This window comes from Nelumbo lutea, chromosome 2, assembly GCF_056320005.1.
Source record: "Nelumbo lutea isolate HS-2025 chromosome 2, American lotus-T2T, whole genome shotgun sequence".
NCBI classification, from domain to species: domain Eukaryota; kingdom Viridiplantae; phylum Streptophyta; class Magnoliopsida; order Proteales; family Nelumbonaceae; genus Nelumbo; species Nelumbo lutea.
Genome location: NC_142685.1, coordinates 12538015 through 12554987, shown reverse-complemented (window position 1 = coordinate 12554987; position 16973 = coordinate 12538015). Strand labels below are relative to the sequence as shown.

Below are 16973 nucleotides of genomic sequence, written 5' to 3'. Positions count from 1 at the left end.
CCAAGAACTCCTTCAATCTTTTTATCTCTTCTAGATCATTCCCTGTAATCACCATATTATCCACATAGATGATGAGTGTCGTAAGTTTGCTATCCTATTTTCTTATGAACAAAGTATGATCTGCACCACTTTGAATGCATCCCACCCTCTTCATGGCCCCACAAAGCTTCTCAAATCAAGCTCGAGGGGACTGCTTAAGACCATATAATGCTTTCCTCAGTCTACACACTTTCCCATCAAAACCATAACCTGGTGGAGGATCCATGAATACCTCTTCATGTAGATCGCCATTTAGGAAAGCGTTCTTCACATCCAACTAATGTAGCTCCCATGAGAAGTTTGCAGCTAATGACAATAGAACCCAGATTGTGTTGAGCTTTGCGACTGGAGCAAAGGTCTCTTTGTAGTCAATCTCTTCCTTTTGAGTAAACCCCTTCGCCACTAGTCTGGCCTTGTATCTTTCAATGGACCCGTCCTCCGTATGCTTCACAGTGAACACCCCCTTGCATCCCATAGTGCTCTTCCCTTCTAGTAGATCCACTAATTCCCAAGTCCTTGCTTTCATTAAGGCTTTCATTTCTTCATTCATAGCTTCTCTCCATCTTGGATCAGACACTGCCTCTGAGTACCTAGTAGGGACATGCACGGAAGAGAGAGCAGACACAAAGGAATAATAATGAGGAGATAAACGTGAGTAAGAAACATATTCAGCAATGGGGTGTCTGATAGTACAAAAATGGGTAGACTTACGAAGAGCAATAGGGAGATCCAAATCAGAAGTATGAGTGATAAGATTACCTGGAGTTGTTGAGACAGATTGATCTGAGTCCGATTGGTTGTTGCCATGAGTTGGAGGGTCTTTTTTCCTTCTGTTGTAGGTGATTCTCATATATTTTTGTTGCTTACTAGTGTCCTCAGTTACATATGCAGCATCAAGAGTGGTAACAGGTTCAATGGGAGCCTCACTAGATTCACTTGGGATGCTACAACTAGGAGGATCAGGAGGAGAAGATGGAAGGCCCGAGGCTGAAAGAGGCACAAAAAAAAGAGGTAGAAGAATAATCATCTTCTACATCCTTTGTGTAGAGGATTCTGGGAAGAATGAAAATAGGATTGAGACTCAAAAAATCCCACATCCTTTGTGACGTATTTCTTCTTGGTAACGGGATCATAACACTTGTTACCCTTTTGTGTAGGAGAGTACCCTAGAAAGATTCCTTTCGTAGCCATAGGATCCAAGTTGGTCTTTTATGGATCTTTTACATGAATAAAACATACACAACCAAAGACTCTAGGTGGAATAGGAAAGTTTGGAAGATTAGGGCAAAAGACAGAGAAAGGAGTTTTCATACCCAACACCTTGGAAGGCATCCGATTTATCAGATATGATGCGGTAAGGACTGCCTGAGACCAATAGTGCTTGGGAACCTTGTGCTGAAATAGTAAAGCTTGAGCTGTCTCCAATAAGTGTCTATTTTTGTGCTCAGCAACCCCATTCTGTTGAGGGGTACTAGCACAAGATGACTGGTGTAGCATGCCCGCATCCTCCATGAACAGGTTCAAGGATCTTTCAAAGTATTCAGCAGCATTGTCTGAACGGAATTGCTTAATCTTCTTGTCGAATTGAGTTTCAATCATTTTACAAAATGCCATGGTTATCCGTGGCACTTCATCATGTCCTTTTAACAAGTAGATCCATGTGCATCGTGAATAGTGATCAATAAAACTAATAAAGTAACGAAAGTCATCTACAGAAACAAGAGGTGAAGGGCCCCAAACATCAGAATGGACCAAATCAAAAGGAGCTTGAATTCCATTACTAGAAATTGGATAAAGAGTTCTACATTGTTTTGACAACTGACACACTTCACAAACTAAACTTTGAGTTGAAATACCCTTGAATAATTCAGGAAACAACCCTTGCAATGACGAAAAAGTTAAATGACCTAGCCTAGCATGCCACAAGTGTAACCGCTATTGACTCCTCATTATTCTGACTACTGGCAACAGATGATTGTAAGGCCAAACTGATGTCTACATCAAAATAGTAGAGACCTCAACACTCATTACCGCTCCCAATCGTTCTCTTTGCCAGTCTATCCTGAAAGACACAATGAGTAGGAAAGGAAGTTATGCTGCAATTTAAATTCTTGGTAAGTTTCGAAACAGATAAGAGATTCGAAGTAAGATTGGAAACATATAGAACCGATTTAAGAGAGAGGTCCTTGGTTAGGTCAACCCCCCCCCCTTCCCAGAGATGGTGGAGAGAGAACCATCAGCAACTCTCATCTTATCTTGGCCAGGCATGAAATGATAAGAAGAAAATAAAGAGGGCATGTGTGTCATGTGGTCAGTTGCATCGGAAAATAAAGGGGACACGTGTGTCATGTGGTTAATAGTCTGTCCCATGGGAGGAGGTGTAACTGTAGATGTGTTCTTCGGGCTCTCACCACTGTGACTTGTAACAAGGTTCCCACTTGCTATTTGATTCCTCTGAGGCTTCTTGTCTTTCCTTAATGCAGCTGGTTTTAGATGAGGATAAAGAACCCAACAAGTCTCTTTTACATGCCTTTCACCTTCACAATGAGTGCACTTAAGATGCCTCTTGTCCGAGTGCTTTCTCCCTTTTTGGTTTGAAGAAATCAAGGTTGAATGTTTAACAGGCTGTATTTGAGTGTCAACTTGCATCTCTTTACTCCTAACCTCTTTATTCCTTACTAAATAGTAGACATGGTGTAAATCTGGCATTTCATCCCTTCTCAAAATTTGAGACCTTATGCTCTCACACATTAGGTCTAAACCAGCCAAGAACTTAAAGGCTCTACCTTCTTCAATTTGTTTATCATGCCTCTCCCTATCTCTTATATTCTCCCAACCAAGAATAAGATGATGATCAAGTTCTTCCCGTAGTCCTTTTAAGGTTGCAAAATAAGTTGCAACTGTCGTATCTCCTTGTCTCAATGCAGCAATGTCTTGGTTTAGCCTATAGATTCTTGCATTGTTTTTTCTCTGTCCATAAGTTTTAGACACTTTCTCCCAAATCTTAGCAGCAGTGGGAAAGTGTTGAACAGTCCTAGACACTCTTGGAGTCATCGAAGCAAGCAGCCAAGACATAACAGTAGCATTTTCCTTACGCCATATTGCGTACTCCACACTACCCACTTCAGGTTCCTACTTCTGTCCATCTAAATAACCCGTATGTTCCAGGGAAGTAATGAAGAGCATGGCTGAAACAGACCATTCTCTGAAGTTATATTCATCCAACAATACATTGGTGATCTGCAAGCTGTGCAGATTTGAGTTTTTCAGATTAGAAGACCTTCCACCAGTTCTATTATCCCTAGAAGACACTTCTCCCGATATTGAAGACATCTCCTTCCTCTTACAGTGATCACAATTGAAAACTCAGTACAAAGAACACGATTTCAGACTTACCGAAGTTGTTACAAGTCTGAGAACCTCTCGTAACAGGTCTGAAACCAAGAACAATCTACCCATGTACTGTGCTGAACACTTCTGGACTGGGCTTTGACTTCTGCTGTCATAGCTGTAGCCGAGGGCAATACCTCTTTGGCACCTCCGGTGGTCGAACCTAGACTGTGACCACCCTTACGATCTGTACTAGGACTGTCTAACTCAGTCCTTCCACCTAGATCTGTTCCACACAGATCTCTCTTAGCAGCCGAATGGCTACTACCTGCTGCAGGGTTTCTAGTAGGGCATCAGCTTCTGGAACAAACTCCCCTTGGGCCCTACAAACCAAGGGAAACCCTAGATACAGACCTTGCTGTGTTATACGGTCAGCCCTAGGGTTTCTTCACAGTGGCCAAGATAGGAGAGAGAAAAAAAAAAGGAATAGAGAAGTGGAGAAAAGAGGCAGCTGTAACCAGTCAGACCGATTAGTGCTCTGATACCATGTTTGTTGGAGAACAGCAGTTGAAGAAGAAGAAGAAGAAGAAGAAGAAGAAGAAGAAGGAGATCTGAGAATGGTAGCTTGCACAGTTCAGCCGGCCCTATAAACTTATATAGATGTTTACAAAGTAATGTTACAAGAATGGACTAGAATGCCCCTGATTAGTGATGGGGCACATAGACATAAAAAGAATAAAACAAGTTTAGGCCCAATAACTAACATAAACACTAAACCAATTGAACCAACATATATGATATACATTCTCCAGCTTGGGGAGTGTTAAGTGGAAAGTAAACAGTGGTATTATTGTCTTTATATTTATTTATTTGTTTTTCTGCCAACTTATGTAGGAGCAGATTGGACTTTTTATAATACTACTGAATGCCTATTTGTAGTGTCCAACCAGGTGAAACTCAATTTCTCTCCTATTCAAATCACGCTAAAAATCTTCTCTCTTCTCTTCTCTGCGTAGGCAGCACCCATACCATATTCTGGTTTCAGAATATATTGGAATATAATACATATATTATAATTAATTATTTGTTTGCAGGTACAGGCCTGCATCCAGCCTGCCCATGGTCAACCCTTGGGGCCCTCTATTTTGTTTTTGTTGGCCCAGTTCTTAAAATCTTAAGCATTATAAATAGAGAAACCGTGGAGCCTAGACAAGACCCAATCACTGAGGAGTGGTCTATTAATTGTTTGTTTTTCTATAAAATTGTTATGATGGATATTGGGTACGACTGAATGCAATCATTACAGTCAAAACTTCTCTCTTATTCAGTACAATCTAAAGTATTTCTCTGAACAAAATCAGTACAATGAAAGTGTTATTTTTAAATTCTATTAATCATCAGTATCATGCATTATCCCAACTTTATGGGGTTGGCTACATGAATCCTGTTTTGCCAATCCATTCTATTTAAACCATATCCACTGTTAAACTATTAGTGCTTAAATCACTTGTTAATAATTTCAGATAATTGTAAAGTAAGTTTCTCTGAGTCAAAATTCAAGGCAGTCTTCAATTCTCTTGATAGGGATTGGAACATTTTGGAATTTCTTCATGGAGTAATTGTCCCATCTTTAACTGTTAATGTATTAACACTTTGGATTTCTTTTTAATAATTTATCAGGCACATGGAGTGATTGAGATGCCAAGTCCTCCTCCAGAGCTATTAATATTTGAACCTTTTATAGAGACCGATGAGATAATTGTTTCATCCAAATCGACAAATGGAAATGCAGATCATCTCATATGGGAAGGGCGTAGTAGGTGGGTTGAAGTGACTGTTGGTGTTATGGGCAAACGTGGAGCTATGCACTCATTGACTCCTAGCATTACTGTCAAAGAAACTGGAGACATTTTATCACTTGAGGAGAAATTCCAGGGTTTGTGATTACCACATAGGTTCACTTAATTCATATTTCCATGGTTCTTTCTGGTTCCTAACTTTGCATGCATGTTATTCAATGCCAGAATGTGGGCCTTCTATCTTCACAAATGAAACTTTTAAATCTTTCTTGATGCTTGATTGTGCTGTATGGATAAACAATAAAATGAAACATATATTAGCAAGGAAGTATACTGATGATCTCTCTCAGTTTTGGTTAAATCCTGAACAGCTGGGATTAACAAACACAATGAAAAATGTGATATAACTCATTTCTGAATTCTGTTTTCAGAAATAATGCTCTAGAACTAGTTCCAAGACCTTGGAGAGGCATATCTAAAATGTCCTAAGGTCTTGCTCTGTTGAAATATCTGCATGCTTATGTCAGAATCCAGAATGGGGGAGGAAGCACCACAAAAGGACCATTATTCAATAATGATCCTGGCTATCCACGGTCTTGGGAGGGGTAGACTAGAGATGTGGAGTTGCTCTCAGACTTGAACCCATTTTCCCATGCTTGTTAGTTTGAGATTTTACCATTGCACTGAAATGTAAATTAGTGGTTTTGTTATTAACTCATTTCGATAAATGGTTTTACCGTTGTTAATTCATTCATCCTAATAAAAGGTATTTTTAAAGGACAAAGTTATAAAACCTTTTTCATAGGGATTAAGAATTTAAAACCCTGATATGGACTTGTTTCGGCTTGCCTCAAGGGTCTTGGTACAAAGGTAGCTCGTAGAATCAGGAATGCATAATGTTTAATATCACATTAACTATTTGAAGTAATGCAATTGAGAAAAAAATAAAGAGTTTAAGAGTTTACATGCTTGAATATGTTTTATATGTTATGCTTGGTTTTATTTTTAAACTTTCATTTTAAATATGTTTTACATGTTATGTTTATGTATTTTAATTTGAGATAATAGGTTTTTTAAAACATTTATTTTTAAATTTAAGTTTATATTTTTAATTAATATTGTGTTTAATATTTTGCATTTTTTTATTTTTGGAATTTTTATTTTTTTAGCCTTTTTTTTTACATTTTTGCACTTTGGGCACAAAATTACCCTTGCACTTTTAAAATACTGTTTTTTTGTAGGAATTCTATGTTGAGGACATAGTGTTGACATCTAATGAAAGCCAACCCCATATAATTGGCAAAGGGCTTTGTTGAGTTGAGTTGTGTCTCCTAATATGACTATAATTTCCAAACACATTGAGTTTTAATAAATTACCTTTTTTTTATGAATGATAATAAATTTACTAATTCAGAAGCAGATTTAGAGTGAGCTCATACAACATCCCAGGGAGAGGCGCGAGCTGTAGCCCCTCCTTGAATCTTACAAGTAAACTAGGAAAGAAAAGCAAGAATCACAGCTGAGCCCAAAACAATTCTTCCCTATTTACCCCTTGCTTGGCTAACACATTTGACAAAGTATTTGCTGATCTCCCCAGCCACGGTACAGTGACCAACATATTCCTTGTCAACCAACTAAATTTCTTCATTTCATTCTTGTAACGCCACATAGCCTCTTCAGGATTTTTCAACCAACCCACCACCACTTTGGAGTCCCCCTCGATTGTTAGGTGTTGTACCCCCAGCTAGTTTGCAAATTGCACTCCTTGTACAACAGCTAAAAGTTCTACCCTGATGGAGTTCCCAATTCCCAAGGGACTTGAGTAGAGCAACAAAATCTCTCCCTTCTTATTTCTCAAAGCACCCCCCATTCCGGATAATCCTAGATTACCCATGCTACTTCCATCAAAGTTCAACTTCAGTGAGCCTTCGAATGGAGGAGACCAGGTTGTAATTGATTTGTCCTTTAGGGATGAACACCTCGCTACTGCTGACCAATTTCTCCAAAGGTCATTAAAGGAGAATTGGTGAAAGATTTCCAAGGTCTTCAGCCAAGGTATTGCCCTATTTAGCACATAGTCTTTCAATTCTTGACTGCTCCTTTCCTTTTCTTGAAAAATTCTAGCATTCCTTTCTTTCCAAAGAGTCCAAATCAAGGCAGCACAAGCACATCTCCACATAATTCTCCCTATTTTTGTAGGCCAATAAAAGGTAGAATGGTTGAAGAGCATGTGAACTTCTGCCGGTAGACTCCAACTACTCCCAAACAACGAAAGTAGCCAAGCCCAAAGGTCAGCAGAAAAGGGACAAGATATTAATAGGTGGTAACAATCCTCACTATGAGCTCTATAGAGGATACATCAATTAGGAGAAATATAGAGGAAAGGTCTTATCTTTGTAGGTTATCTAGAGTGTTTACTTTCCCATTGAATACTTCCCAACAAAACCCCATAATTTTTGGGGGAACTGGCCTGCACCAAATTTCTTTTGACGGAAAGGGTTGGTAAGTAGAAAGTTGAGAGATGGACTTGAAGAAAGAAGTACAAGTGAAGGTTCCATTGGGTGTAGGAGTCCATACCCTCTTATCTGGCTTGGAGGGATCCAAACAAACCTGATTAAGACAACCAAGCAAGACAGAAAGAGATTCAATTTCATCATCCCTAAGTCCTCTACGAAACCCAAAGTCCCAAGTAGGATCTAAGGGTGTTCCCAAAGGTGAGAGAAATTTTGAGACCACCTCTTTCTTGTACAAAGAAACAAAAAATAACGAAGGGAACAGATCCTTTAGAGGTGTGTCTCCTACCCAAATCCTCCCAAAAATGAACAGCGTTGCCAAAACAAACTTCATACCTGATAAAATTGAGGAATTGAGGAAGGGTGTTGTGAATGGCCTTCCAAGGTGCTGCTAGGTTAGCCTGCCTTGATACACCAGCATCCCATCCATTCTCTGACCTCCCATGAATGCTTCCCACCACCTCATGCCACAATCTCTCCTTTCCAATGGCCATTGCCACAACCATTTCCTTAACAAAGATTGATTTTTTCCAGTTACCCTCCCAAGTCCCAAACCCCCCTCTTCTTTACTTCTGCACACAATTTCCCAATTAACCAAGTGATCCTTTTTTTTTTGTCCCGGCTCCCATGAGAAATCTCTCATCAACTTCTCCAGTTTCCTAGCTTCCCTAACTTGTATCCTAAATACAGACAAAAAATAGGCAGGTAAGTTAGCCAAGGTAGCTCTTATTGGGGTAATTCTCCCTCCTAAGGAGACATAATTCCTCTTCCATGAGGCTAATCTCTTCTCAAACTTTTCTATCACTGGGGTCCAAAATCTACTCTCCCATAAGAAATCTCTCATCAACTTCTCCAGTTTCCTAGCTTCCCTAACTTGTATCCTAAATACAGACAAAAAATAGGCAGGTAAGTTAGCCAAGGTAGCTCTTATTGGGGTAATTCTCCCTCCTAAGGAGACATAATTCCTCTTCCATGAGGCTAATCTCTTCTCAAACTTTTCTATCACTGGGGTCCAAAATCTACTCTCCCTAGGATTTGCCCCTAAAGGAAGCCCTAAATATGACATAGGCCAAGCAGAGGTGGAACACTCAAGACACTTCGCAATAGCCTCGACCTCCCCTACCTCCAAATTTATACCTGCTATGCAGCTCTTTTCCTAATCTATTCTCAAATTAGAAATACTTTCAAATCCTTTGATTAGCTCCTTTAGGTTTATTAATTCGCTAAAACCTCCTTCACAAAAGATCATTAGATCATCTGCAAACTGAAGGTGGGTGATGGGGACTTGGTGTCTCCCTATTCTCCAATCCCTAATGGCATCTTCACTGTCAGCCTTAGTAATGCTCCTACTAATCACATCAGCTACTAAGGTAAAAAGGAAGGGTAAGAGTGGATCCCCTTGCTTGACAACCTTGCAAGCTGGAAAAAAGTTCCTCACCATACCATTTACCAGAATAGAGTAGTGACAAGTATTGATACACCCAAAAGTCCAACTACACCACTTGCTCGAAATCCATAGTTTCGCATAACCTCAAATAGAAACTCCTAGTCCACCAAATCATAGGCCTTTTCAAGATCCAATTTACAAATGAAACCTCTCTTCCTAGACCTTTTCATTTCCTCCACACACTCATTCGCAATTAAGATCTGATCTGTTATTTGTCGCCCTTGAATGAAAGCCCCCTGGGTTTCATTAATGATAGAAGGGAGGATTGTTTTGATCATCAACGAGAGCACTTTAGCCAGAATTTTTTAGATGCTTGTCACCAGACTAATAGGCCTATAATCTTTTTGGGTGGTTGGCATCATTTTTCTTAGGTATCAAGGCCAAAAAGGTGGCATTGATTCCAGGGCTTATAATGTGATTGTCTGCAAATTCCTTAAAGACTTCAACTAAATCCTCTTTCAACACCTCCCAACAGTCTTGATAAAAACCCATTGTAAATCCATCTGGACTTGGAGCCTTGGATTTATCCATTAGAAAGACAACTTTCTTAATCTCTTCTTCCTCGAAATCCCTTTCTAGCCACCTTGCCACTCCGTCATCAATTCTTGGCCATTCCACCCCTTCCACGACTGCTCTCTCACTCAAAGGTCTTCTATAAATTGATTTGAAGTGGTCCACAAATTTTCTGGCTATGTCATCCTGGTTGGTAATCACCTCCTCTCCTATCTCTAGCTTGGTCACAAGATTCTTTCTTCGTCTCCCATTTGCCAAATCATGGAAGAATCTAGTATTCCCATAGCCTTCCGCAATCCACTTGTGTCTAGATTTTTGTCTCCAACTGATTTCTTCCCTCAGTAACACCTCTTCCAAATCCTTTTTCAATTGTCTCCTTAACACTCTGTCCTCCTCGGTCAGCCCATTTTGAGATTCCTTTACATCCAAGTTCTCTATTCGAGAGATTAGGCACAATTTTTGCTCCTCAATTCTACCAAAATGATCTCTATTCCACTCTTTTATTTTGGCTCTCAACCTTTTTAATTTCTTATGAAACTTGATCCCCTTCCATCTTACCCCCCTCTCCTCCTCACCCCACCATTCCTTCACTTTTTTCACAAAATCTAGATGGGTAAGCCACATATTTTCGAACACAAAGGGATTTCCTGAAGGTTGGACCAAGTGTAACTGGCTTGCAACAGAGGTATTTCCTTTAATTCACATTCTTCAATAAAACCATTAAATTTCCTCATGCTTGTTGTAATTACCTGTTGGGGATTACTGGTTTCATCAGAGAATCTAATGACATTAAAATCCCCGCCCAGGCACCAAGGGTCATCCCATAGCCCCTTGATTGCATATGGTTCCTCCCACATCTCATTCCTCTCTATAGGAATTAGGGCCATAAACATTGGTTAAGACCCATACACACCCATTCTCTACATTCTTACACTTAATGGAAACTGAGAATCTGCCTATCAATTCTTCCACTACTTCCACCACATCCTCCCTCCACAGTATTACGATCCCCCCCCCCCCCCCGAGGCTCCCCAAGAAGGAGACGAGCTCCAACCTAAACCTCTAGACCTCCAAAAACTCCTCACCCATCTCCCATCTAATTCCATCATTTTGGATTCTTGTAACAACATAATATCGGGTTTTTTCCTTCGGAGTAGGTCTTTGATCACCCTTCTCTTTCTTGCACTCCCTAACCCTCTTACATTCCAGCTAATAATTTTCATCGAGACAAAATAGCAAAAACACCCATGAAAATGCCATAATCTCCTCATTTTAGGCCCTTCCTCCTATCCCCTCTACCACTAATGACAGGTGACAAATGGTTTTAAGACATGATGAAAGAATCACTTCCTGACGACCCACTTGGAAATCCTTTCTCTGTGCTTCTGACACTGGAATACCCACATCCATCCTCACGGCCGATTCTTGACCCTCTCCACCAACATCATGTAATTCATTAGACTTAGGGTCAGCTCCCTCGACGAAGGGAAGAGGAGTTTTCACAGCTTTAGGACCATTTTCTTTGCCATTTCTACTCTTCCCGCCACCTGCCTCTTCAATCTCTTCCTCTAAAAACAACAGCTCTGTATGCACAAACTTTCTATTTCAAGTAAATCATTGTTGCTTTTCGGAGACAGACTTCCCGAACTTACAGTTTCGTCTCTATCAGAATCGTCACTACTGTTTTGTTCACTCAACCAATCTTCAAACCCTGTTCTGTTCAAATCACTAGGCTTCAGGTATCTCGAGTTGCACCTATCTGGTGAGAGACGGTTCGCCAGGTTGGATGGAACCCACTGTAGAGAGCCTCGAGACTGAGAGTTTTGCGCCTAAACTGTTCGACCGAAAGGAGGGATTCGTGGTAGAAGAAGATAGACGCTTAATCTCATCTATCATCATCCCTCCTTCCAATCACGTGGTTACTTAAAGGGTCCCTTGGCCCATCTGTTTTGTAATGGGCCTTGGGCTCAAAACTTGTAATATAAGAACCCAGCTTTAAAACCTTTACTCGAGTTGCCTTCTTTAGCCCACCAGAAAAGTGATCCACTCGACTGGGCCCATTTTCTAAGTCTTTTCCTCCCACGTGACCTCTTAACAAGTCACGCCCCCCTGTTTTAATGGTCGAACCAGCAACCCTCCCTGTCTGAGGTTGCTGGTTCAGCCCTCTCCCTTTAGACACTGGTATATTTTTGTCTATTTCCCCTGCCACCACCTGTGCAAAAGATCTATCATTTGTCATAGCCTTTTCTTGCTTTCTACAGGTTTGACCTTCCATCTGCCCCAAAGCTTTTTGGCTTCCCAGAATTTGTTGGCCCTTTTTTGTGAAACATTCCTTCCCATTTGAATTAACCAATCTCACAAGTCCACGTAATGCTTCTTCTTCCTTCTCCCCTCCTACCATACGAGCCTCCTTCCACAGCCCTGCTTCAATGGAGGATGCTAGCCACACAGAGACAAAACTCCCCTCTATTCGTACCTCTACCTTTCGTGGAATGTCTTCTGGCTTCACATCACTTAGCAGGATTGCTACTGAATAAAGATCACCCCAGAAAGCTCCTTTCAAGATTCCTCCACACAATACTGCTATAGACTCTGCTACTTCTTGTTTCCACAGATGAAATGGCAAGCCTATTACACGCACCACCACACCATCTTTGACAAATAAATCCTTAGGAGGTACTTCCCTATGATCAACTGATGCAGGAACTAGATGTTTCAAATGTACGTGAGCTAGAAAAGAATGGTACTTAGGGATGGGAGAAGAGGAGGAAGACTGTAAGAGGGGCCATCAGGAAGAAGGCAAGGGAATGGAGTTCGTGCAGGCAGGTCAATGGAGGAGATCCTTGAAGATAGAAGCAAAAAATTTCCTGTTCGAAGAGATGAGAATCAAGGGGAAGGTAAGCCTGAAGGTAAGGGAAGCGAAAAAGGGTACAATATTGCTGGAAGGATTAGAAGTGATCGAGTGGCTAAGAGAGTTTATAGCTGGAGCCTGTTCAAAAGGTAAGCAGATAAACTGGCAGGATTTTAGTACATTAGAAGGGAGAAGATATGTTGTTGAATGTAAGAAAAATAGAGCCAAGGATGGGGGGAAGTTGACTGGTTGCTCAAAGAGTAGCAAATGATAAAAAAGCCTCCATAAGGGAGGAGAAGGCATGTCTCAGCAACAGCAGGGTAGAACAAGGGCCAGTGGTCATGGCAAAAACAAAAGGCCAATGCAGAATGGTGGGAGGTCTAGAGAGAGAAGAGTGGGATAGTAAGTTTGTGATACAAGCCAAGGAAAAGGTTAATGATTGGAGGAGGGTAGCTGACTTACTGGCAACCAGGTTGAAGCTAAAGAGTGTCTTCATAGTAACCCCCTTCGATAACTGTAAAGCCCTCCTAGATCCAGTAGAGAATGAATTGGAAATATCAGCTATCAATATTAATAAATTACTTTTCATTATATCTTATTAGAACGAAACATATATATTATAGAAAAGATCTCATTTTATAATTTTTGGTGTATGGAGAGTGTTAAAGTTTGTTTTCCCTTTTGGGTGCACGACCAAGTAGATTGTGACTGCTTTGAGAAGATGTATGATGGGGAGGAAGTCCTACTAGGTGTGTTTGATGGGTAAAGATGAAAATTAAAGATATGAATTATGAAAGATATTTAGATCTGAAATAATCATCATCGTCATCCATGCCTTATCCAACTATATGGAGTTGGCTACACGAATCTTGTTTTGCGAATATCCCTTTTGGCCTACCCTGCTCTTCTAGCCTCTTCAATGTATAACAAATCACTTCTTCTAACTACCACAGTTGGTGATCTCCTATGCACGTGCCCAAACCATCTTAGTCTACTCTCTCTCATTTCATCACCCATTTGAGCTACTTTTAGGTTCCTACAGATTACTTAATTCCTAATCCTATCCTTTTTACATTCACATTTCTGCCACATATTCATTTTTTGGACATGTTTCTTGACTGCATAACACTGCTTCTTGCAACATAGCTGGCCTTACAACTTGTTGAAATAGTTTATTTTATTTCTTGTCTTTTAGTCTTGTCTTGGTAGGGTCTGTTTGGTTGATTGATGTCTTTTTTATTTTTCTGATTATTGTACTTCACTTACAGTGGGGCACAAGGGTCTTTTCCCCTTTTATTTTGGTCGCCCTATATATAATAATAGAAGCTGGCGCCACCAACACTGTTCCATTGCCAATCTCTTCTCTTCCCTTCTCCCTTCTCTCTTCTTCTCTTCTCTTCTCTTTCTCATATTTCTAGCCAGACACACTGTCAAGATGGTATCAGAGTGGGAATACTGACTGAGAGAACAGATCAAACAAGCTTCCTTCCTTCTCCAATTTGCTGAATCTGGGCAGAACAGAGATCTGAATCTAGGCTGAAGAAGACAGATTACTTAGTTCCAAACTGAAATTCATATTTTCTATTCGGACAATGCAAAATGTTTGCTGGAAAACAGCAGCCGAAGAAGAAGAAGAAGAAGAAGAAGAAGAAGATTTGAGAATGGCGGCTTACACACTTCAGCCGGCCCTACAATATTATATAGATGTTTACAAAGTAATGTTACATGAATGGACTAGAATGCCCCATGATTAGTGATGGGACACCTAGACAAATAAGAAATTAAACAAGTTTAGGCCCAATAACTAAGAACTTAAGACACAAATATGACTAACATAAACACTCAACCAGTCGAACCAACACTCCCCCTCAAGCTAAGCATTGATGTTAGTCATGTTTAGCTTGCCAAGTAAGTCTAAGAATTTTGTTGAACCTAGTCCTTTTGTTAGCACATCTGCAATCTGCATCTCAGAAGGAGTATAAGGAATGCAGAGTTCCCCTGAGACTATCCTTTCTCTAACAAAGTGTTGGTCAATCTCAATATGCTTCATCCTATCATGTTGCACTGGGTTATTTGCAATGTTGATGGCAGCCTTGTTGTCACAGTACAGCCTGAGAGGACACTCGACCTTTATTCCAAGCTCACCAAGAAGGGTCCTAAGCCACAATAGTTCAGCAACACCATGAGCCATAGCTCGATATTCAGCCTCTACACTTGATCTACCAACCACATTCTGCTTTTTATTTCACCATGTAACCAAATTCCCTCCAACGAACGCGCAATACCCAGAAGTAGACTTCCTGTCTCGAACAGAACCAGCCCAATCTACATCAGTATATGCTTCAATTTCAATTTTATTGTGCTTTTCGAACAGAATTCCTTTTCCTGGGCAAGTCTTCAAGTACCTAAGAATCCTTTCCGCTGCTCTCATATGAGGAATCTTTGGAGAGTGCATGAACTGGCTGACAACATGTACAACATAAGCAATATCTGGTCGAGTGAGAGACAAATATATCAACTTCCCTACCAGTTTTTGGTATCTCTCTTTATCAAGGTAATCCTCTCCTACTGATTCCTGTAGACCATGGTTCTGTTCTATTGGAGTATCTACTGGTCTACTCCCCATCATACCTGTCTCCTCTAGAAGATCAAGGACATACTTCCGTTGACATATATAGATGCCCTCTTGTGACCTAGCAACTTCAATTCCAAGGAAGTATCTCAGATGACCCAAGTCTTTGATCTCAAACTCAGAAGCCAAGAACTCCTTCAATCTTTTTATCTCTTCTAGATCATTCCCTGTAATCACCATATTATCCACATAGATGATGAGTGTCGTAAGTTTGCTATCCTATTTTCTTATGAACAAAGTATGATCTGCACCACTTTGAATGCATCCCACCCTCTTCATGGCCCCACAAAGCTTCTCAAATCAAGCTCGAGGGGACTGCTTAAAACCATATAATGCTTTCCTCAGTCTACACACTTTCCCATCAAAACCATAACCTGGTGGAGGATCCATGAATACCTCTTCATGTAGATCGCCATTTAGGAAAGCGTTCTTCACATCCAACTAATGTAGCTCCCATGAGAAGTTTGCAGCTAATGACAATAGAACCCAGATTGTGTTGAGCTTTGCGACTGGAGCAAAGGTCTCTTTGTAGTCAATCTCTTCCTTTTGAGTAAACCCCTTCGCCACTAGTCTGGCCTTGTATCTTTCAATGGACCCGTCCTCCGTATGCTTCACAGTGAACACCCCCTTGCATCCCATAGTGCTCTTCCCTTCTAGTAGATCCACTAATTCCCAAGTCCTTGCTTTCATTAAGGCTTTCATTTCTTCATTCATAGCTTCTCTCCATCTTGGATCAGACACTGCCTCTGAGTACCTAGTAGGGACATGCACGGAAGAGAGAGCAGACACAAAGGAATAATAATGAGGAGATAAACGTGAGTAAAAAACATATTCAGCAATGGGGTGTCTGATAGTACAAAAATGGGTAGACTTACGAAGAGCAATAGGGAGATCCAAATCAGAAGTATGAGTGATAAGATTACCTGGAGTTGCTAAGACAGATTTATCCGAGTCCGATTGGTTGTTGCCATGAGATAGAGGGTCTTTTTTCCTTCTGTTGTAGGTGATTCTTATATCTTTTTGTTGCCTACTAGTGTCCTTAGTTACATCTGTAGCATCAAGAGTGGTAACAGGTTCAATGGGAGTCTCACTAGATTCACCTGGGATGCTACAACTAGGAAGATCAGGAGGAGAAGATGGAACACCCGAGGCAGAAAGAGGCACAAAAAGGAGGGGGAAGAAGAATCCTCTTCCATCCCACTAGTCTCCCCCTGAAGAGGATTCTGGGAAGAATGAAAATAGGATTGAGACTCAAAAAATACCACATCTTTTGTGGTGTATTTCTTCTTGGTAACGGGATCATAACACTTGTAACTCTTCTGTGTAGGAGAGTACCCTAGAAAGATTCCTTTCGTAGCCCTAGGATCCAAGTTGGTCTTCTTTGGATCCTTTACATGTATAAAACATACACAACCAAAGACTCTAGGTGAAAGAGGAAAGTCTGGAAGATTAGGACAAAGGACAGAGAAAGGAGTTTTCATACCAAACACCTTGGAAGGCATCCGATTTATCAGATATGATGTGGTAAGGACTGCTTGAGACCAATAGTGCTTGGGAAGCTTGTGCTGAATTAGTAAAGCTCGAGTGGTCTCCAATAAGTGTCTATTTTTTGCGCTCAGCAACCCCATTCTGTTGAGGGGTACTAGCACAAGATGACTGGTGTAGCATGCCTGCATCCTCCATGAATAGGTTCAAGGATCTTTCAAAATATTCAGTAGCATTGTCTGAACAAAATTGCTTAATCTTCTTGTCAAATTGAGTTTCAATCATTTTACAAAATGTCATGGTTATCCGTGGCACTTCATCACATCCTTTTAACAAGTAGATCCATGTGCATCGTGAATGGTGA

The 16973-nt window shown here is 40.6% G+C and overlaps 1 protein-coding gene across 2 annotated transcripts in view; it reads left to right on the top strand.

Moving 5' to 3' along the window:
* The window catches only part of LOC148868626 (D-alanine-D-alanine ligase family), a 147623-nt gene that overhangs the window by 112368 nt on the left and 18282 nt on the right, over positions 1-16973 (top strand). For both annotated transcript variants that reach the window (XR_016107823.1, XM_088972469.1), the window contains exon 20: positions 5050-5305. Coding sequence is in view for 1 of the 2 variants with exons in the window: in XM_088972469.1 (XP_088828595.1) it covers positions 5050-5305 (256 nt within the window). In the remaining variant the exon portion in view is untranslated. The remainder of the gene's footprint in view (positions 1-5049; positions 5306-16973) is intronic.